We start from the raw sequence: 23,249 nt of genomic DNA, 5'->3' as shown, positions 1-23,249 counted from the left end.
GGGATTGATGGGCACTGATGCCTCGAGGGGCTCCTGGAGCAGAGGCTGGACACAGCTAAAGGAATAAAGTGGGGATTTATTAAAAGCCCTTCCAAGGATGCACCTTGGGCAGTGCAGGAGCCTGGCTGTGGCTGCACCCAGGATGGACCCAAGGTGGACAGAAGATGGGCCCTGGGTCAGGAGTTTTTTATCATTTTTGGTCCATTTCCATTTTGGGGTGAATTGTCCAGTTCCAGCTGCAGGTGATGCAGTCCCAGATTGCTCTCCTCAATTCTCTGCTGCTTTTGGGGCTGAAGCTGCAGAAGTGCCCTTGGTTCTGGGCTGGAAAAGGATTGTTGTGTGTGCCTGAGCTGTGAGGAGAACTCACTGACATTCCATGTGAAGTTCAGAGTTAGGTACCAGTACAGAATCTGGAAAATATGAAAGCCAAAGCTTAAAGCATCAGCTCTGGCCCTGGTGTGGCTGGGGAAGGCTCCATGTCCTTGAGCTTTCTGTGCTGTCTCTTGTCACACCTGTGGAATATTTGCATTCCCCAGGAACGCTGAGAAGCCAGCAGGCACACCAGGGTTCTCTCAAACAGAGTCTTTAGAAACCCCTGTTCCCCCCGTTAAAATTTTGTTGGAAAAATTGAAGGATACGCAATACATGAAATTGAATGAATATGCATGTAATTGTTTCTTTTTCTTTAATTTCATGGAGCCTTAGATCTTAAATTTCAGTCACAGGGATTAGAGCCATGAGTCATGAACACTAAGTTTACTTAGTGCTCAGAAAATGACTTTTAAAGCCCATTATTTTACAAAGAACGTTACATCTGATGCTGCCTATTTCCCCCCCTTGCTTTTCTCACCCATCTGCAGATTATTGGTCAGTTTATATTTGTGTGAGCATTTCAACTGGGGGAAAACAGAGAGGGGGGGAAAAATCCCACCTTAGCTTATAGCTCAAACATATGTGTTATTTTCACCTAATTAACAGCTTTTACAGAGCAGGTTCAGTGTTTGCAATTAGATGGGTGCAAGAAGGAGCTGGTACCATCTGCTGGGGTTTCACCACATAAACAGCTCTTAAGCCCTTCTGGGATAGCAGCTGATGAATATGAAGAATGTGGATGTTTACATAAACTAACAAGTGCTGGTAATGCCTTATCTGCAGCGAGTGAAAGGGTAAAATATTTAAGCAAATCCACCTCAGAGGAGAGTGTGTGCTTGGAATTTGTGCTGGTGAGAGATGCTTTATCTCCGAGGGAGAAGGAAGATGTGTGTCTGGAGATAAGCAGGCCTGGCTGGGCTGGGGAGGATGCTGGCCCAGGAGAGGCTCTGCATCACGGTGACAAGGCGAGCAGGAGCCAGATTGCTCTGAAAAACAGAAACTCACCCAGCAAGAATGGGACTGACACCATTTTGATCACAAGTGGATAAGGAAGAAAGGAGATCGTGCTCTGAGTTCTGCTCCATGTGTTCTCATTATCAACAAAAGTAGTGATTGAATGGGGAAAAAAGTATTCCTGAAGCTTTCCCTAAACACAAACTGTGCTGAGATTGAAATGAGCTTGAACTTACTTCATGTGCACCTGCTCTGCTGCATCCTGGCACTGGAACTGCTGCTCCATCAAGGGATAATTGCAGTTTGTCCAAACAACTTGAAGTGTGACACACCAGAGAACTTGAGCCTCCAAACCACACTGCCTACAAGTCTTTGTTCCAAGCTTGTGTCACAGTTGGCTGTCACTGCGTTACAATAGGCAGTGAAGTCCTCACAGCCCTGAAAGCTCCTGGTCTGGGGCCAGTAAAGCAGGAGAAAGTCTCTCACTTTCTTCAGCGAGGGCTGGATGAAATTTCAGAGGCAGGCTGTGTCCCCTCACAGTGCCATCCCTGCTCCCTTTCACACAGCACAGCACAGCACAGCCCGTCTGCTTCCCACCCCACTGCAGAGTGCCTTGCTCAGACCGACAGCAACACAGCCACCTCCAGCACTCCTTCTTGCTACTGAGCAGCATTTCTTTATCTGCAGGGCAGGTGACAATCCTGGGGGACCAAGCACAGCCTGTCCCAGGTACCTGAACAAGGTTCTCCTCTCATTTCACCGAATGCAGATGATCTCTCTTTCTCAGTCTGCACATGGTGATGAGAAACCAGTGGGCAGAGCAGAAATAGCGACTTTTAATTCCAACAGAATTCCTCAACTTTATTATTTTTTGTGGAAAACCTGCAAGTAAAAGCTCAGCTGATGGGTCAATGATCTGATTACGTGAAGCAGAGAACATTTTGGCAGCCCCTTTAGCTTTCAGTATTGCCTCTCCATAATCAGTGAGGAGGAGAGGCTGGAGCCTCTGCCCTGGCTGTGCTGCTGTGGGTGCTCAGTGCTGAGCTGGAATTCAGCTGCAGTCTGAGTGCACATCACCTCATCACCTTCCCCTCTCCACCTGTGTCCCTGCCAAACTCCAGCAGGAATGGGCTGCAGGGGCTGGGAGGAGAACAGGAGCAGCTGCTCTGCACTGGGACTGCAATCCTGGCACATCTCAAGTGTGCTTTAATAATTTTGCACAGATCAACAGTTTTTGAATAGTGCACACTCCATTCCGTTGAGCAGGTTTTTAAACTCTCATCGTGCATTCATGGATCACTGCACCTTTTCTAAGCCTCAGCAATTGTCTGCATTGTTAAACCCAAATGTTAATGTCTGCCATGCTGTCCTTCCCTCTAGTTCAGTGCGTTTCAATGGGGGTTAAATGCTAAAACCACTCTAAAACTTCAAACACACATCATCACAGGCTATACCTGGGCTCATCTCCCTCCTCCCTCCATTTCCTGCTTCTCTTCCTCAGCAGTGTTAAAGGCTGATCCTCAGGGAAAACGAGCAGAAGCTCCCAGGCTGGAAGAAGGAGTTGGCAGTAATTCTGTGGTGCCCATTGCTGCTGCTCCCCCTGCACACTGCTCACACCATCGAGCTCTCCTGGCCTCTTGGACACACAGCACTTCAGTCAATTATCTGCTTTTCCAGATCTGTGCTTTCCTGGATGAAGGATCTTCCTTTCAATCTTGCTTTAACTCCTTGTTGAGTCAGGCCTGAGCATAAATCACGGATTGCACTTTGCCAGGAGTGCTGTGCAGGACAGGCCCCGTGTGGCAAACACAGCTGTGCTGTTCCTGGCTGTGTCTGGGATGTTCTGGCAGCTCACTGCAGCCGTGGGGATGATTTTGGGGGCTGTAAACTGGGGCTGTGTGCTCCCTCCAGCTCCTCACTGTCAGGACAAGCCAGCCCGTGCTTCTGTCCCTCTTTAGAGACACTCAAAGTCCAGATATGAGTTCTGCATCTCCTGATTTACTCCTTTAGAACAATAAAACTGGGAAGAGACCATTACAAAATGATCATTTCAAAATGGCCTGGACTTCCCAAGGGATTTGATTGTGTAGTTTGGGACATGCCTGACCAGTGCTGGCCTCTGATACCGATCATCCTCCACTGGATTCCTTTGGATTGACTTCAGCAGTTTTAAATCTAACCTTTGGGTAAATAGAAAAAGAGCAAATGTAGCTGAAAATAACCAAGCCAAACACAGCCCTGTTCCTGCTGACAGATGATGTGACCAGCCTGTTTTTACAGGATACCACAGTGCTGAGGGGGCTGAACAAACTTCCCTGCCTCAATCCCAGTTTCCCCAAACAGCAAGATTAAGGCCACCTCTTGTTTCAGTGCAAAGGATGTGATTTAATTCTTGGTGGATGTTGCAATTAAAGCCTACTTAGCATGAAGAGCACTGGAACTGCTTCAGGCTCACCTTGACATGTCTCATTTCTTACCTTTTCTCCAGTGAAAGGTGGTGGTAGGGATGGGGGAAATCATTCTAATCCTGTTTGTAAGTGTAGCTCTTGGTCTGCTGTGAGTCAGGCAGTTTGTGTCCTGTTCCTGGGTAACATTATTATTCAATGATAAGCTGAAAAACAAACACATATCGAACACATGGGATGGGGAATACTCGACTTAAACTCTTGCTATCGTTTCTAAGTAGGAAAGAAACCTTAGAATGTATCTCAGGGGATTCCTAAAGCCAACACTTCTCTCTGAAACTACAGCAGCTATTTCAGAGAACAGTACTTGGAGAACTGATTTGCCAATAAAAACAAATTAACGGGAAAAAATTGTTACAAAAATGACACTTCCAAGACTATTCTGCACATGTGGAAGATTAAAAGGGAATAAAACCTCTTGTTTTATTAGTTTAAATTCCAGCATTATGCCATTTGCCATCCTTTACTCTGTATGTTCTTCATCTACCATTTGCCTCAAATTGCTCGCAGACAATATCTGCAGACCCCAGTGCACAGAGCTGGGGCAGGGGGAGACACAACTGTTGTGAGAATTATCTGCATGGAAAAATGCAGGAAAAGTGCTTGTGGAAGAGAAAGAGATCCTTGTGAGGCCAGGTCCAGCGTGGTTTGTGAGGGGCACGGGCAGAGGTGGCAGGGCAGGGGCAGAGCTGGAACTCAAACAGGACAGTGTGCTTGTTATCTTTGGGCAGAGCTGGAATTCAAACAATGAATGACCAATTTGTTTTAGTTTTTAAAGGGTGACAAAATCTGATGCAAAATTTTGATTTTATCACTCAACACACGAATATGGGTGAATCCTGTGCACTTGGATAATTGTCATGTCATGACATAACACCCAGCTGCAGCCAAAACAAGAAGCCTGACATTTATTAGATTGGCTGCTGTCAGGCAGAATTCTGAATTTAAAATAAACCCAGCATTTTTTATCAGAAAAGGGTTTGGGAATAGCCTTTGTTTGTTTTGTCTCAAGACATGAGACACATCTTTCTGCCCTTGCTGGTCTAGGAGAGGCTGCAGCAAAGTCTCCAGGTGCAGAAGAGGACAGGAGCCAAGGAAGGCGTGGGGGTAAGCAGCTCTTGGGTAGAGGCAGAAATAAAAGGATGGGAAGAATAATCCTTTTTGTCTCCAGCTATTACTCAAAGCCTAGGCCAGATTCCTCAGGCTGAGGAAGTGATTTCAGAGATTTCTGTGATTTCTAAAGCAAACATAGCAACAATAAAAGTGAAATAGAAAATTACCCAAAGCAGACAGAAGTACGATCCAGCCATGCTGCAGCCATTTAAAAAGATGCAAGAGGCAGAAGGTAAACACACAGTGAAAGGGTTTGAGGAGCAGCAAACAGCTCAGCAAGTCCTTCCTAATGTGGTAACAACAATGTCAGGAGCAATGCCATGGAAAAGGTTGGAAAGGCAGAGTTCAGGCAATACCACAGCATCACCACTGTGAGATTATTATGAGAATGAGCCATTCACTCTCACCCCGTTCTCTAGAATCTTGTTACAATTGTTCTCATCGCAGCCTCAGGCACAATAATGAGCATTTATATCCTGCACCCCTTGGCTGGGCTGTGCTCCCCTGCACTCCTCCACAGCTTCCAGAGCTCTGCTGCATGGGCAGCTGTGCAGGGCATGCAGGGCTGCAGCCAGCCCTGCTCTGGGCTCTGCCTCCTGTGCTCAGGCAGGCAAAGAATGACAAATGAGTGAGGAGAATCAGGGTTACAACACTCAAGCCTGCACACCCAGCCCATTGAACTCTGTTTTTAAAGACCAGGAGATCTTGACACTGAGCAAAAACCTCCTCTTGTAAATCCAGTGTTTCTGAAGCACTGGTGAAGGGTCTTTTGGCAGCAAGCACCTCTTTTCAAGGGTGAATTTGAACTTCAAATTTAAATCCTCTGGGGACTTGACTGAATAACCAAAGGCTGAGTTTTTCAGCTGAAAAGACTCTGTGCTAGACCGAATTCTGATACACATGGTGTATGCCTCACTTTTTTAAAATATTTGCTGTAAAATTAGCACCATCTCTTTGGGGTTTGTGTCAAACATTCACAGGTGAAAAATGCCACAGGACAGCTTTGCACTGTGCTTGGTCTCACACATTCTCTCAGTCACTGTTGCTTTGCACTGAATTAAATAGAATTCATCCTTTTGGGTAGGAGTTTTCCTTTATAATTCATTATTCATGTCCATACACAGCTGTATGTAAATATTAGTGACAGGTGTTGGCCTGAAGGTGAAGAAAGATGAACTTGGAGATGAGGTGTGGGCTGGGAAGGCCCTGAGACAGGAGATGGATTCTCCTGTGGCCAGATCTCTTGCTCTCCCACACAAGAGAGTGTGGACACAAATGGTTGTGCCCAGCAGGGTCTCAGCATGACCAAAAAACTCGTGAAGAATAAGCAGCCATGAGGAGTGTGACTGTCCTGTCCCCTGGGAGGGCTCCTTGCAGTGAAGCTGAGGGTGAGGGACGAGCTTGGGAGCAGATCCTGCACTCAGAGATGAGCCACAAGCAGGCATCAGTTGTTTTCCTGTCACTTCACATCCCCTGTGTTTTACCTGCTCCCCCAAAAGGGTGCAGAGACCTTTGTGACCTGAACATCAAATGGTTTCACAATTACTCCTCCTCAACTGCTATCTTCTCTGTTCTGGATTAGCCTAAAGTGAGGAGGCTGTCACAGACTGTACAGGGCAAATTGTGCTTTTTCACAATTACTTGTGGGGTTTGGAGCCAACCACCTGCTTCAAAGCCCAGAGAGGTTAATTGCAGCCCTCTTTCTCTTGACCTGCACATGTGAGCACACGGTGGCTGGCCTGCTCCCCTGTAAACTGTGTCAAACAGAACTTTCTGGTGCTGCCAGGCAGCTGACAATGGATGGGGACAGACTGCTTTAAACAGCCTTGCTCCCTGCATTTTACATGAGAGGGTGCCATTCCAAGCTTTTGCTGATTCTTCTCGCTGTGTAATGTTTGCAGGAGAGATTTAAGAGCCTTTTCCCTCTTTGTTCCCTCAAAAGCAGCAGCTCAAAGAATTCTGTGTGAAGTCACCTGCTCAGGCAGCGCTGGCCCTCAGCAAACCCTGAGCATTCCATGGGAGCAGCTCCTCCCCAGCAGCATCTCCAGCCCCTCTGGCAGCCAGGCTGTGCCTGGGAAGGTGTGGAGGGGACTCCAAAGCACAGAAGGTGCAGGGGGACCTTGCTGCAGGCCACAGAGTCCCCAGGGCCCGAGGTGATTTCATTCCCTCCTCAGCATCACGGTGCTGCTGGTGTGGAATCCCAGCTCCCAGGATGGAATCACATCTTTGTCCCAGGTCTGAAGGGGTCCCAGGTGAAAAAGGAGTGCTGGACATTTTCTGTCCATGCTCAAGGTTCTCATTTCCTTCAGATGAGCCAAGTCTACTTTCTAACACCAGCTCTAGTCAGGTTAGTGAAAGAAACCTGGCAGTAATTAAATATGTGGGAGTGAAATAGAGGCTTCCTCATGTGAGCTTTATTCTGCTTTATCACAGGATTCAGCTGGATTTTCCTTTGAATTACCTGGTGTGCTTGTACTTAATAGAGTAAACTCAAATTCCAGATAGAGAACTGAAACAACAGTGGCTCTCTTCAAGTTTTCTTATCCAGGCAGGATTATTTTCTGGAAGATACACTTCAGTGAATCCTGAACACCACACAAGAACACTGGGTGAACTACAGCATGGTTATAGATCCTGCTCTCTACTTACCTTTTGGTCAGTCTATAAATGACTGGATGTCTCTGTCTAGACATAAAATCTGTGGAATTTGTAAGCCTAGACTGATATTTTTATAGCTACAATTAATGTCCATCTTTCAGTTCCCTAATTTAGCACCTTTCTTGCCTGCTGACAAGAACATTTGATGCAGTAAGAAGAGAATCTGAAAAATTAGCTGCTGTCTTGTCAGATATTAGTTATTCCCCTGATCCAGCCTTGATGTTTATCCCTCCCTCTTTGAGTTTTCTTAATTATTTCTGTCTTGTATTAATTCTCACATAACTCCCAAGATGTAAGCTTTATGGTTTAGAATCTCAACTGCTCATTCAATTAATGGGCTTGCTTAATGTGCTTAAACTTTCCAGAGACACTCGTGACACATTATGAGGGAGGGAAAAAAAGATTCTGAGTTTGCTCCAAATCATTTGTGGTACTCCTGAGCCTGAAGTCCATTTTAAGCTCTTTATCAGATTATCTAGATTTATTATTTTTATATTCTTCTGCTCATTAAGCATTTATGTGGGGGGAGTGTTCTCTCCAGAAGAGTGACTTAGTTTCCTTTGCCCCATCACCTGGATTAGCCCCTTTGTAAATCAGCAGCTGTACTTTCAGAACATTGAGAAGGATCTGAGAAGCTGACTTGAAAATGGTAAATATGGAAGGACAGATCTTTTACTTCATATCTGAATACTGCATATTTTTTTTGAGCAAAACAAAGCATCTGCCAGAGATTTTTCTCTAATTTTTCTTGGCTCAGTAACCCCTAATCCCTGTTAATATCTGAAAAGATTTGAGGTAGGATTGCAGAGGGAACTCAACCCGTGTTTCAGCATATTCCCCACTGAAGCCTACATGAGTTATCTCAGTAATTCCAGGAAACCAGAAGTGAAACCCAGGCTCAGGCAGGATCCCCCTGGATCCGAGTGACACAGAGCAGGCCTGACAGGAGAACAAAGTGCATTTCAGGAACACAACCACAGCACCAGCTGTGGCTTCAGACGATGGAAACCACTCTTCATGGGCTCTCTACACCTCCCTCTCTTCAAAGAACCAGACCCAGAGCAAAAACATGAAGAGTGCAGGTGTAGAACTCATGTTATACGTGTGCACAAACACAAATACTGGACATGAATGTTATACATTGCTGTGAAATCTAAAACTCTACACACACATAGAAATATGTCAGGAACCCTTCCTGAAAACAGACTCCTGTCTTCCAGGATGCAGATGGAATTAGCTGCTACATCATGGTTTGATATAAATAAGATCTGTGCTCAGGACCTGGGTTTTGTGCCAGAAGATCTCTGGAACCCAGAGGGAAGATGAGCTGTAGCACACAGCTTGTTTTAGCTGTGATTTCATGGAATGCCACAAAGCAACTCTGAATGCATTTTGTTAAAACAATTACTGAGAAGTTCTACAAAATAATGCTTCAGCTGCACTTCTGCTCATGAGCCATAAGGGGATCTTTGTCTGAAGGAAAAGGATTCTGGTTTATGGTTCTGAGTCAGATTTTTTCTTACTAACATATGGCCCCATTTTTTCCTGGTTCTTTAAGCAAGTTGTAAACATAAACGTTGATGCACATGGAATTTGATTCATGAAGAGTTTAATTTGCCTAATATAAAAGATTCACACAGGTTATATAACATCATTAAATTATTTTTGTAGTTTGAGTAGTATCCTTTGAGGAAAGCACAACTCTTTCCCTGGGGTCCATTTATCACTGTTTGCTTCTAATTAGAAAACTGAAAATGCAATATGCATGACTTACATTTGCAGTGTTGTCTTAGGACTGATGTATCATCCTTGTTCTTCCCCAGGAACTTTTATTCATTTCCTAATTCTTTTTATATTTTTTTAAGGTTTCTGACAGCTGTGACTCCATCTTCGTTAATGGCAAGGAAATGAAGAGCAAAGTGGATACGATTGTTAACTTCACTTACCAGCATTTCACCACCCAGCTGGAAGTGACGGTCTGGCTTCCCAGGCTCCCTCTGCAGATTGAGATCTCTGACACAGAGCTCAGCCAGATCAAAGGCTGGAGGATTCCTGTCACCTCCAACAAAAGGTATGTTCACAGCACACCTGCCCAGGGCTCTGCTTTTAGACAGCCATTTTTAGAGCATTCCTCAGAATCTAAACTCTCCTGTTTGCCATTAGCTTTACAGCCAGCCTCAGCCTTCATTAAAGCATCCAACAATCGCTGCATTTTATCCTGATCTATACAGCTTAAAAGTCAGTGGCTTTGCCTGGAGCATGAATCAATTCCACACAACCTCAGGACATTGTGTCACACATTCCCCTGTGCAGAGCTGAGGAAAAGGAGCTGGGCCTCTCCTGTTGGTGTAACACAGCCCTGTGTGTGTGAGAGAGAGATTCAGCACTGCCAGACCTCAATCCTGTCTGCTGTGACAAACAGCAGGGCCAAGGAAGGGTCCAGGTGTCACTGCCTCCGTCTTGGGCAGGTGGCCAGTCCAGGTCCCTTCCAGCCCAAACCTTCTGTGATTCCATGACTTTGGGTGGCTGTTCAGATGTACCCAACAGCAGAGCTGCTGCATTCCTTAGCAGCTCTGAATTAAGTGAGAAACAGCTCCTGCTGAAAACCATGTTCCACCAGGAAAGAGTGGACAGGGAGAAAAGGAGGGGGAAGGGAGTGGGGATTTTGAGCTCTGATCCCACCATTCCCTACTGAAAATGCCCATTCTGTAATAACCATCATTTGCACAATTTGCAGGATTAAGAACTTCCAGGAGCGCTGCTCTGTTGGTGGATTTCAGGCGAAGTTGAGAAATATTAGTGGGGAAAAGGTGTGCCACCAGCTGGGATTTATAACCTGCTGAAAAAGCCTTGCTGGCAGCAGCAGGAGGGGTGCTGGACACTGTGGCAGCTCCAGCTGCAGCTCTGCAGTGCCCAGGAGAACATCTCAGCTGCTGAAGGGCCTGGAGAGCCCAGCCAGCAGTGGAGGAGAATTACCCAGCTCTTCATAAGGGCACAGAACTGGGTAGGAGAATAGGACCCAATTTGCAGGACAGCCAGATAACGAGCTCCAGAGAAGGGCAGTGACTGACCTCTTGGTTATGTGGATATTTTTTTGGCTATGACAGAAGAGGTGATGAGAAATCAGAGGGTTTGCTTCAGTGGCAAAGGCAGCATTGCTGTTTGAGGCAGGAAGAGCTGTGCTAGGTGAGGAATGAAGGGATTGAAGCTGACTGCTTAAATCTTCACTGAACCTCCCTCCTCCTGCCCGTGCTGTCCCACCCCTGAGGCACAGATCCTGCTAAAAGCAGGGGGTTTTTGCTGAGCAAACAGCTGCAGGATTAGGCTGGTGTTTATTGCAGGAGCAGACATTGAGCCATGCTTAGCAGTCGTGGGCAGTCTCAAACCCGCTACAGGCAGCGCTGGAAATTTCCCCCTCGGTGTCTCCTGATTTATTTGGCCAGCAGAAATAAAGGGAATGGTCTGAGAGCCTGCTCTGCTTGCAAGCTGGCAAGCTTTGCAGGGTTTTGGTGCAAAGCATTTGCTGCTGCTTGGATTGCCCTGGAGCTGCTGGCACAGATCCTGCCAGCATCTTCCATGGAGCAGGGAAAGTGTGGACACCCCTGCAAGGTCTGTGCCCACGTGAACAGCAAAGGTTTCAACGGGAAAGAAATGATCTCTTGTTTTATTGACCATTCCTGTGGGCTTTTTAACTTTGCAGGGCTATTCTGAATCAATAGCTCAGAGCCAGCATTAGTTGTGCTCACTCTGACATTTACTTTGCACATAAGGTTTTTACATTTCCTTTATTTTTAGATTTGGATGGTTTTAACCTGAGATTTAGTGGCTTTTCATTTTGGTTCTTTTTTATTATTATGACTTTTCTCTTTACTTTTTAATCTGCTTATACCTCCACCTCCTATGTGTTTCCCAAAATCCTAAACATGGGGGAGTTTTTATGAGTTTTGAAGTGATAAGCTGAAGCACTCAAGACATTTGGACTGCAGTCAGGAGCTGTAGGTTTGAGAGTGAGCAGGGTGCTTTTATCTTTGTAAAAACCCCAAATCCAAGCATTTCCCAGCAGGTGAAGCCATAGCATTGCATTGTTTCAACTTCACCTTCATGTAAGAGCCAATATTGGCAATTTGCATGAGGTTTTTGATATTTGTCCTTGAAGGAAACTGAAGAACTCTTTCCAAAGTTACTGACAACAGGCTTAGGCACCTTAAACTTAGCCCAAAAATCAACTGGAGCTGTGTCAGTGTTCTGGTCATGGCAGGACTGCAGTGTGGCTTCTCTCACCTCACCACAAACAAAATCATTTTCCACTTTCCTCCTGCCTGCAGGGCTGGTGTCCTCACACCACTCCTTGTCTTCTCAGCAGGAACCAAACATTGCTATAAAGTTATTCCTCAATGTACAGCAGGTAAAATGTTGGATTATTTTTACAGGGATTGTGCAGAGACACTTGAGCAACCTCCAAAGTTCCTTTCATCTCCTGTGGCTGCCCCAGGGCCTCATTCCCACAGCCACAGCGTGCCTGAGGGGCTGAGCCAGATGGCAAAAGAGAACTGGGCTTTACTGGGCTTTAAAATGATCTTTTAAACGTTTTTATTGGTGCTGTTAACAAAAGAAATGTTTGTGCATCAGCATAGCTGCTCTTCATCTGAATGTAGCTCTGTGTCAGACCCGAGGAGGAGTTTATATCCCAGATCCCAGCTGTTCTTTCCAGAGGTGAAATGTTTGCTTCTCCCTATAAACCCTGTTATGTTTGTAATTGTAAAATAAGTGTGATTACAGACATCTCTGCCTATCTGACTTCTTGAATAATTTCCACAAAGCAATGAAGAAAACAGGGTCTTTACAAGACTTTTACAAATGCCCCATGCACAGTTTGAGCTGGGTTGGTTTTTAGCTGGGCTGAACTGCTGCAAGGGCAGGAGCTTGTTGGAGAACAGAAAGGAAAAGACAGGCTGCTCTTGTGCCAGAAACTGGAAAAAAACCCCATTTATCTCCCCAGTGTAAAAGCAGCAATGCAATTTACCAGATCAGCCTGCAGTATATGGCAAATCTTTAATATTATCAAGTGGAGAACTTGATCTCTGGTGCTGCAGATAGGAAGAGCCTCCCTGGGCAGGTGAAATTCAGCTCCACAATCATCTCCTGGTGCAGGGAAAAGTTGTGTCTGTACCAACCCCCAGCCCCAGCAAACAGAAGATGTATATTTAAATTAAAGTCAAATATTAGAGTGTAGAAGAGGTCCAGGCAGACTCTGCTAGTCTAACAAGAACATTTATTTCTATTCCTCGTGCATCTGCAAAATAATTACCTTCTTCTTGAGGTTCCTGCACCAGCTCTGTGCACACATATTTACATGGCATGAGTGGCTTCAGCTTGCATTAATAGGAATTGCATGGCTAAAGTCTCCCAGAACAAACTGGAAATTTAATTTCAGTAAATATTTGCAGCTGGGATGGGATATTGTTTTCAGGAGGCTCCCAACACCAGCAGCACGGGTATCACTTCAGAGTTTGTTGGGCTTTGAGCAGCTCTCTCCTGCCCAGTTCTGGAGACAAAAGCAGGAAAGTTGGGCTGAGTTAAAAAGCAGGACAAAATAAACTGCTTTGGCTAAACCATCAGTGAGTGCTGGCCCTCAAGGTAAAGCTGTGCTTTAGGGCAAATTAAGTGACACTGGATTGAAACCATTGCATTTGTGGGTAACAGCATCTGCACAAAGCTGGAACACGCTGTAAATTTGCTCCTTTAGTTAATTGACTTTAATGTCCTATGGAGAAAAGGCCTTGGAGATTTTTGTTAATAGGTAGGCTGTATTTTCAAGATCTGTAAAAGCACCAAATTACATTTCTTCTTGAACTGTGAGTGGAGTTACGTGCAGCTTATTTCTGTAGCTTCCACTAAATCAACTTCTAGTGCTTTGTAATTTGTATCCCAGAGAGATGTCTTTTTTTCAATTAGGGGTGTTGCAAATGTTTTTTAAATATAAATCTTTGCAATGAGTATTTCAAATCCAAACCCAGCAAAACAGATTTCTTAAGGGTTGGGGTTTTTTTAACAGAAAACTAGCATGTGGCCCAAGAAGGTGATGCCTGTTTAGAGAGGGCTGCAGATGAAAAGAGACACACTTGAAGTGCTCAGAGACAATGTCTGTAATGTGGAGCTGACAGATCACTGATGAGATCAGTGCTCACAGGCACCCTTGGAACAGGCTGCTGCTTTAACTCAGCTCCCTGGCAAAGCCTCTCTCTCTGTGAAATGGAAATTAAATGGAATTCTGGCAACCTTGGCTCGCTCCAGAAAAGCATCAAACCTTCCAAGCAAGTTTGCCAAGCAGCAAGAAATAGGGTAAGGTGAACTTTGAGAGATTTTCAGAGATGACCAAGGGGAAAAAAGCACAATATGCAGCAATAGCTTATATTCAGCAGGACCTGTCTTAAGCAGAAAATGAGCTCCCTGCTTAATGAAGGATTTTAAGCTCACTGAAAACACTGTAATGAGGAGTTTAAAGGGAACTGTGCAATTCACTGGATCTCAAACATTTTGTTGCATGTGTGGAGACAAAACACTGGCTTACTGCCTAAATCCTGATTTTGTGGCTTTAAAGTGGAAAAATTATATCCTTAAAAAAAAAAATCAAAAAACCCAAAACCAACCAAACAAAAAACCAGAAAGAACTTGAATTGAGACCTGGCAAAGCAGATTTGCAAGCTTGTACTGAAAATTCAGACACCTCCCTCTCCTCTGCACTGACAATGAACGTGCCTTGCTCGTTCTGGGCTTTGGAGAGGCTTTTGTGATGCTCCACATTTGTGTGCCATAGAAAACATGTTTCTGAGCAGAAGTACATAAACATCTCTAAGTGTTTTTGTGCTGAGATGGAGCCTTTGCATTTAAGATACCCCAAGGAATGGACTGGACTTGAATCATCTTTTTGTTGTGGTAAATCCAGGCTGCCCACACCATCCTGGTCCTGGAAATAAGAACAGGAGTGCTCCCTCTGTGCTCCTGTGCAACAATCCTTCCCTCTGGCCATTCCTCAGCTCATATTTGTGAGCTGGGGCTGAAAAAGAATTCCCTCCAGTTGTTTTGAATGGATTTCCTCTTGGACAATCCAGTGGGGCAAAGTTTTAAACAGCGAAAGTAGAAATAAACAAACACATAAATAAATATAACAGCAACTCGTTGGATCTGAATAAAACATCAAATCACAGAATGGTTTGGGTTGAAAGAGACCTTAAAGATTATCTTGTTCCAACCCCTGCCCTGGGCAGGGACAAACATCAGGTTGTGTGAGAGGGACAGAAAGGGAGTTGTGGAGAATGATGCTGGTGTGGATATTGAATGTGGGAACATTTCCTGCAGCCACAGCTCGGGTTTTGGGTCTCTTTTCCCATAACAAGGCTGGATCCCATCAGTTCCCTGCTCTTTTGCCCCAAATCCCATAAGTACCCCTTACCTGAACAGCTTTTGCACATTTTTCTCCAATTCTGCACAGGCACTAACGTTTCTGTCTGTGTTATAAAGAGAGGGGAAAATCCCAAAATCTCAGAGCTGAACTTGGTTTTGCCAAAGTCTGAGATAGTTCAGAGCTGGGATGTGGCTTAGCTGAGTTGAAGAGGGTCAGAATAAATTGAAAGTGGGAACATGAAGGAGTTCATGAATTCCTTTACAGCACAGATGGCTGTGGAACACAAAAGCTTGATGAATATTCTCCCTTCTAGAACTTTCTTTGTGGTCATTTTGCCAACTGAGCTGACTTCAGACTGCCACCAGCATTGGGAAGGAGAGAAATGAAAGTTTCCCTGAAATACCCAGCTAGTCAGACTCTGTAAGACTAATTTCTTTGGGGAATCTAAATCCTATTTTAGTAGCCTTTTCCCTAACAATTCCAGTTATTCAGTGATGTTTCATTCAGCAGGTAATGATGGACACTTGTTTTACACACACAAAACCAAAAGGTACCACCTTTTGGTACACAAAACCAAAAGGTACCAAAAGGTCCACCTAAACTGGACCTTTTACTTGAGGCTGAATGTAAATACTCAGCTAACAGGTGATGCATTGAAAATGCATTTCCAGTGGATTAGGCTCTGTAACTCAGTCATTTTGAAGAGCACAAGGGTTTTTCTTAGATATGTTTTCAGCTTACTGGCTGCCAACTTTGTCATAAAACAATTTATAACAAAAACAATTCTGTTTTATAATAGTTTTTCATAGCTGCTGTTTCAAAGGAGAAGATAAAGGGACAAAACTACCTCCTGCAATACTTTGAAAAATGAGAGACTTACCCTGTATTTCCCACCCTTGATGCAGAGGTGGCTTCGGGCTCAATAAATACAGGAGGGAGGGAAATTATTTCAGAGCAATGAATCCAAAGCATGGGGGCACAATGAGTAAAAGTGTGACCACCCACTGCTTAATACCTGACTTGGAAGAGATAAGAGGATCCATGTGTTTGTCCCAGGCAATAAACAAGAGAAAAAGAATAATAATATTGGTGGTAAACTGGGCCTTTAAGCAGACAAAGTCTGTGAGGTGTGACAGCAGAGCTATCACATACAAATCACTGTGATGCCTTCTCTGAGCTTTAGGAAAAGCTGTTTTATTTCACAGGTTGTATTTTGGGAGGGGGACAGATAGAAAATGTTGAAGGAAGTGTGTCTGATGCTGCAGGTGTTTCTGCACGGTGAAATCTGAGCAGCCTGCCCTGAGTGGGAGCCTAAATTCCCAATCTGGGTTTTTGGGAGGCTCCTGAGGTCACTGCATGAGCTGTGTGAGATGTGAGGTGGAGTCAAGGTGTGTTCTCAAAAGGAAAGGAATCAACAAAGCACAGCAGGGATGGGCACCAGCTGGGGGCTCTGCCTCAGCAGGGAGAGCCTGAGCTGTTACAGGAGGGAAAAGCACAGAAATACAAATGTTAAAGGAGGGTAAAACACCTTCTCCCGCCCCTGATGAGCTGCCACAGGGATTTGTTCCACAGCTGCCCTCTCCTAAACATTTCCTGAGCCCTCTGCACTATTTCCCTGCTGCCTGGAGAAGGGGCAGGGGCTCCACTCCATCCCAGCAATGACAGAAACACATCTGCACTCTGCTGGGAGGTCCCACACAAACAAAGGATGCACTGCAGGAAGCGTTGGTAGCTTCAAAACGGCACAAAAATCTGCACAAAGCTCCAGCAGGATTTCCTCAGCTGCCCACCCAAGCCCTGCTCTCCTGTCTCACATCCCCTCACTGCTGGGAGCAGTAACACAGCTGGATGTGTTCACAGGCCCACCCGCGACAGCGAGGATGAGGAGGATGACGAGAAGAAAGGCAAGGGCTGCACCCTGCAGTACCAGCACGCCTTGGTGAGGGTCCTGACCCAGTTTGTGGCCGAATCCTCGGAGTTTGGGGGCCAGCTGAGCTACCTGCTGGGCTCGGAGTGGCAGTTCGACATCACCGACCTGGTGGCCGATTTCATGAAGGTGGAAGAGCCCAAGGTTGCCAAGCTGCAGGAGGGAAGAGTGCTGGCTGGGCGTGAGCAGGGCATCACCACGGTGCAGGTACGGCTCACACACACCCTGGGGGATGCTGGACAAAATTCACTGCTCTCAGAAAGAAAACCAAGCTGAAAAAATGGCCATGCTAAAGAGAAAAGGAAGTTTGGATGGGTTTTCATTGTGGCTATTTGTCACTTCCACCCTTAGGTGAAGCTTTTGAAGGGATTTATCCATCTTGGTGTGACTGGAACACAGGGAGGTTTCTCTGGCTGGGGAAGGAGGTGACAAGAGGCACACAGGCAGCTCCTTTTAACTTCAGTGGGACCATATGAACATAACTGTTGGGAAATTGTACCAAATATCTCCATGCACCTTGATATGATTGGTTAGTTTAGCCTTTAAAAAGGCTAAACTTTTTTTTGTGAACATAAAATTAGTCCTTTTATGTTCCCAAAATCTATCACAAACCATGGGCACAAAAATAATCTTCAGATGCCTTTCATGGTGTTTGTGTTCCCACCCAACTCTGTGTCCAAATGCATGCACCTTCCTTAATCAAAATAAAGGAATAGAAACACTGGGCTCTTCTCAGGGGCTGCAAACACCTGTAATGTTCTGGCCACACTCTGGAGTCAACACAAACTGGGAATTTAGGGCTCAGCTCCCTTCAACCTGAAATAAATGGGATAGAAAGGTCAAGGGATTTCTGCCCTTCAGATGTCTCTTTCTCTCCAGTGGCTCTAGAAGAGCAGGAAGCTCCAGTGCAGGGAGATGTGCTGCAGGTTTCTCCTGTTGCTTTAGACAAATCACACCTCCCGTATTTTGGGCTCAAACCAGCTGTTTCTGTCACCAGGATAAAGATGAGTCTCTTTCTGAGCATGCTGGAAACAAGGTCTCAGAGCAACTGGCAGGAGTGTTTTGGCATTGACAAATGCAGGCAGGCACCCAGTGGGATTTTCAAAGTTCTTTTGCAAGCCTCACTTTCATTTCATTCAGGTCCTCTGTCCTTAGAAAGGCAACAGGCCAAGTTCCTATCAGCCAGGCTTTGAACACTTATTTATCCCTCCCTGAGTTCCAGTGGTAATCAGTGTCTTACACTCTGTCCTGTGCTGCACTGCATTCACAGGCAGTTTTATAGACCCCACAAAAATGTCTTAAAACACCAACTAATCCCTTTAATTTATTCTATATGATATATATTTTGTCAAGATCAAGCTGCAATTTTGGAGTGATTTGTTGTTTCATTAAATTATTCTGCTAGATAATTTAGCAGCAAAGGAGTGAAATATGTCAGGGGAAACATCAGCTCTGGCCTAGACACAGATGTGACAAACCCAGGATTAATCTGGAGTGCTGGTTAGAGGCCAGCCTTGCTCTGAAACACTTCATGGCTGTTTCACACAGGGTGTTTCCTTTCTCTTCCCAGGTTCTGTCCCCTCTCTCGGATTCCATCCTGGCAGAGAAGACAGTGATCGTTCTGGATGACCGGGTGACCATCACAGACCTGGGGGTGCAGCTGGTGTCAGGCTTGTCCGTGTCCTTCCAAACCAGCAAAGGAAATAAGAGAGCCCTGGTTGCTACCACCTCTGCCCACGACATCCTGCGCTCCCCCAAACAGGTACAAAAGAATACATCAAATTATTGATGTGCTCCCTCTGCTTTGCCAGAGTCATTTGCTGTGAATTTTAGGCAGCAGCTATAATGACCATGTGGCTGTGAAAAGCAGTCACTTCTCGTAGTAAAGTTCATTTTCCTCACCAACCCCACGGTGCCAAGAGCCCTTCACAGGGACCATTAAACTCTCTGGGGACCTGCACAGCACAGGGAAAGGGATGGACGTGTCTGGGAGTGCACAGTGCCAAACAAAGCTTGGATGTGCCACAAAAACCACTTTTGCTGGGGGAAAATACAGCCTGGCTGGGCAAGCAGAGCTGGGAATGCTGTTCCTTAATTGTCTCACAAAGTCAGCTCAGCCAAAGCCACCTCTGGCTGCAGGTGCAGAAGTTTTTCACAACTTTTTTTTTTTTTTGCTGAAAACTGATGAATTTGTGCTTACTTTGAACCATATAGTCTGAGGAATTAAACAGCTTTTAATGAGACCACAGAGTGAATTCTGTATGTGGTTTTTTAATAGATTGTATAGAATTGAGGTCCTACATCAGTGCAGGAAAGTGTAACTATATTTTTTGCACTAGCAATTCGCAGTAAGAAGACAAATTGGTTTGGTCAAAACATAAGAATTGTGTTTTTTATGACTGTTGCTATAATTCCCAGGAAAGACCACAATCACTTTTGCCTATTGCAAGTCCAGAATATTTGAAAGTGTGACAGAAAAGACAAAATGCTGCACTGAGATGTGTTCTCCTCCCAGTTTGTTCCATGGGCTGGATGGGCTCACTGGCCTGACACATTCCAGCTCTGCTCTTTCTATTACATACAGCACTGAAACTGCAGCATTAGAGAAATTCTCCAAAAGAATTGGGGAAAAAAGTCCTTTATAAACCTAATTGACTGTGATGCTGGAAATATGATTATTTTCATCATGAGGTTCTGGCATTCAAAAGAGGCTTCTCACTTCAGACTGAGAAAAAGAATCATCAGTTGTTTTTTCCAGCATTTTCATTAAATTTATCTGAGTGTTTCTTTGATAGTTCCTGAAGGTGAGGTAAATGCCTCAATGGTCTAGAGAACACAAGCCTGCAAGAAAATGAGACGCAGAGTAGACATTTCCATTTTCTTCAAAAAAAAAACCAAACCAAAAAGAGAGACCCCAAAGCAAAACTCTGTATTTTTTTTCAGACTTTAACAACGGAGTGTCTGACTTGTGCTCTCTCTCTCTCTCTCATATTTTCTTCCCCTCATCCTCTCCAGGAGGCCGTGGTGAGTGCCTGGGTTTTGTTCAGTGACGGGTCGGTGACGCCCTTGGACATCTACGACTCCAAGGACTTCTCCATCTCCATCACGTCCCTGGATGAGATGGTGGTGTCGTCACAGCAGAGCCTTCAGTCCCTCTGGCCCGTCGTGGTGGCCGAAGGGGACGGGCAGGGGCCTCTGATCAAAATTGAGATGGTCATCAGTGAGACCTGCCAGAAAACCAAGCGCAAGAGCGTCCTGGCTGTCGGGAAAGGAAACGTCAAGGTGAAGTTTGGCCAGAAAGATTTGGACCAAAAAGGGAGCAGCAACGACATCGATGACCTGGAGAAAGATTTCAAAAGCCATGCAGGCAACGCTATAGAGAAAGCTGCAGAACAAGAGAGGACAGCACAAGACTGGTCCAAAAACCACGAGGACGTGTCCGGTCCTGAGGACAATGCAAACAAAAGCACAACTTTCATATCTCCCATTGATCAGGAGTCCCTGGAGGATGGCCAGCTTCAAAACAACCCAACTGCCTTCACAGGTTTCCCTACCCAAGTAGAAATTCCAGGAGAAAACAATCCCAGCGATCTCTCATTGACTTCCAGAGGATTGACAGACCTGGAGATCGGCATGTACGCGCTGCTCTGTGTTTTCTGCTTAGCAATCTTGGTCTTTTTGATTAACTGTGTGGCATTTGCTTGGAAGTACAGGCACAAAAGGTTTGCTGTGAGTGAGCAAGGCAACATCCCCCATTCCCATGATTGGGTCTGGCTTGGAAATGAGGTGGAGCTCCTGGAAAACCCAGTGGACATTTCGCTCCCATCGGAGGAGTGCACTACCATGATTGACAGAGGGATGCAGTTTGAAGAAAGCAACTTTCTCCTTAATGGGAGTTCTCAGAAGACTCTTCATAATCATATCCTCAGATCTTCTGAGTACCTTTGTGAAAAAGAAGTTAAAAGTGAACCTATAAATCCTTCTGGGCCAAAGCAGAAGCGAGTAAAGTTCACTTCATACACAACAATACTGCCGGAGGATGGAGGCCCCTACACCAACTCAATTCTATTTGACAGTGATGATAATATTAAATGGGTATGCCAAGATATGAATCTTGGTGATTCCAAGGAACTTAGGGACTATATGGAAAGACTGCAAGACAATATGTAAAACTACTTTCTTATGTTTGTAATCACCTTTATGCCTTCTGTTTATGGATGGTGGAGCAGTCAGTCCAGTCAGCAATAGGAACAAGACAGTCCAACCCTGGAGGTCCTGAGATGATAACCTGATATCAGAGAGCAGGTCCAAGAGGCTGGCTGAGTTAATCCTGTTTCACCACAAACCAGGATGTGCCCCTAAAACAGCTCCCTGTAGGTGTTGGAGGTGTCACACACACGATGGCTGTTTTTGTATACTGCCTGGTACTAGCAAAATGCTAATCCAACTGCGCTCCGGCCCAGAGGAGACTTCATTTGTTTGCCATCTCTCATGATAAATGGTAAATCAGAAAAGAAAGGGATGTTTGTTTGCATTGATTTTTTCTAGTCGTCGTCCTTTGTAAAGCACAGTGGACATTTCTTGCTTACAGCCTGAGAGGAGGCTCATGGAAAAAGGGATCGCAATGAATCTCATTTTATTGCCTATGTGCAATGCAGCCAAGTAGTCTTATTATTTTTTACAGATATAAAAACCCCCATGTGGTTAATTTCTTCTTATATTGTTTGTGAATTTTATTTGACTTAGGGAACATTAAATATTTTCTTTGAAGGGGTTTGATTTTTATTTTTTTTTTGGTTGTACCAAAGTGTAGTACAGTAATATTTATAATGATTTGAGTTTTTTATTCATCTGCTTCAGCCCCCAGAGATACCTCCTTCATTGCTGGTTATCTTCCTCCTTTCCATATGGGTCGTTAGTATTTGAAACATAGAAAGGAATTAGAACTCTTACTGGGAAAGGGTTGTGTCTTCTTACAGGGAACTGTAAATATAATAATAAACCCTGGAAAATAAAAATCAAGGAGTAGCCCCGGGTTCACTTTTGTCATTGCTAATATGAAAAAAAAAAACCGGAAAAAAAAAACCCCAGCACAGTCTTCAAAGGGAAATGCTTTGCTGGAACAGTAGCTTGGCTGACAAGACATTTTATTGTCTGAGTGAGAAAGTCAAATATGGCATTGAAACATAAAATAGGGAGGAAATTTCCCAGGAAATGAGCAAAGCTTGGAGTCACTGTCACTCTGTACCAGTGAATCCATTGGTGGTAGAGTTCAGCAGGCCAGAGAAGTTCATGCCCCAGAACTCGTCTAAAACATCCCTGGCCACGAAGACATTACAGAGAAAAACTTTCCACCATGGTTCATTAAAAAGAAAAGACACGTTGGGTCTGCAGTCACACAAGGAACTATCCAATTTTATCAAGGGAAAAGTTCAAAGCTGCCATTTCATGTGTATCACATGTATTTTTTTACTGAAGGATGACTGAGATAAGTTGAAAATTACAGTTAGGAAAAACCTGAATCTGCAGAATATTTAAACCCCCCAGTAAAGCACACGTTCTTGTGATGGATCCTGTGCAATAACCACAAGAGCTAAATGACAGCTGCCTTACAAACTGCAGTTCCCATCTTTTAGGTAGATCAAAGCAAGATTTGAATTTGTACTTCAGTGGTGATACTCAAACAAAGCAGAAAATTGGGAAATTCTGCGTTTGGGTCCTAATTCACAACCGGGAGCATATTTAATGTAACTTGTGCAAAATACAGGAATTTTAACACTGAGATGAAAAGTGAGGACACCAGACTTATATAAGTGAGTAGAGACTTACTTTTGCTGGCACTGAAGTGCACAGGGAAGGGATGGCATCTGTTCTAATCTAATTTGGAGGAGAGAAAATAATAGAGCACAGATTCTGTTTCATAAGGGATGCAGCACTTGTGTGTCAGATGAAGTCTTGGGTTGTTTAACAAATGTTCTCTCCCCTCTCAATGATCCAGGAAATAAGGAAAGCTGAATTCCTACAGTGATCATTGTATCTAACAAAAAAACCAAACCCTTTTGTAGAATTTAACTTCTCTTCCCAATGTGTTATTTTGTATTTGGCCCAAACAGAGAGCAGAACAAAAAACCCCCTATTTACTGTTGTTTGCACATTATAAACTGACCACAAATTGATTTAGTCTTGAAATCAAACCAAGCTGCTGCTGGCAGGTGCAGAGGGCAAAGAGCCCAGCTGGGCCTGAGTGCAAACCTCTCTGTGTGCTGTGGTCTGACAGCAGAGCACGGAGCCATTTCCTCATGGAAACCTTTCCTTCCTTCCCTCTGAGCTCCATTTCCTCATGGAAACCTTTCCT

The 23,249-nt window shown here is 44.7% G+C and overlaps 1 protein-coding gene across 1 annotated transcript in view; it reads left to right on the top strand.

The window, feature by feature from the left end:
- The window catches only part of TMEM132B (transmembrane protein 132B), a 210,226-nt gene extending 186,991 nt beyond the window's left edge, over nucleotides 1–23,235 (top strand). Inside the window, exons 6-9 of the mRNA XM_033518228.1 lie at nucleotides 9,428–9,633; nucleotides 16,828–17,101; nucleotides 18,465–18,656; nucleotides 19,910–23,235. Of these exons, the coding sequence (XP_033374119.1) occupies nucleotides 9,428–9,633; nucleotides 16,828–17,101; nucleotides 18,465–18,656; nucleotides 19,910–21,064 (1,827 nt within the window). The 3' untranslated portion in view covers nucleotides 21,065–23,235. The remainder of the gene's footprint in view (nucleotides 1–9,427; nucleotides 9,634–16,827; nucleotides 17,102–18,464; nucleotides 18,657–19,909) is intronic.
- The last annotated feature ends 14 nt before the right edge of the window (nucleotides 23,236–23,249 follow it).

Source organism: Parus major, chromosome 15, assembly GCF_001522545.3.
Source record: "Parus major isolate Abel chromosome 15, Parus_major1.1, whole genome shotgun sequence".
Taxonomy (NCBI): Eukaryota; Metazoa; Chordata; class Aves; order Passeriformes; family Paridae; genus Parus; species Parus major.
This window is presented reverse-complemented; position numbering and strand designations above follow the sequence as displayed.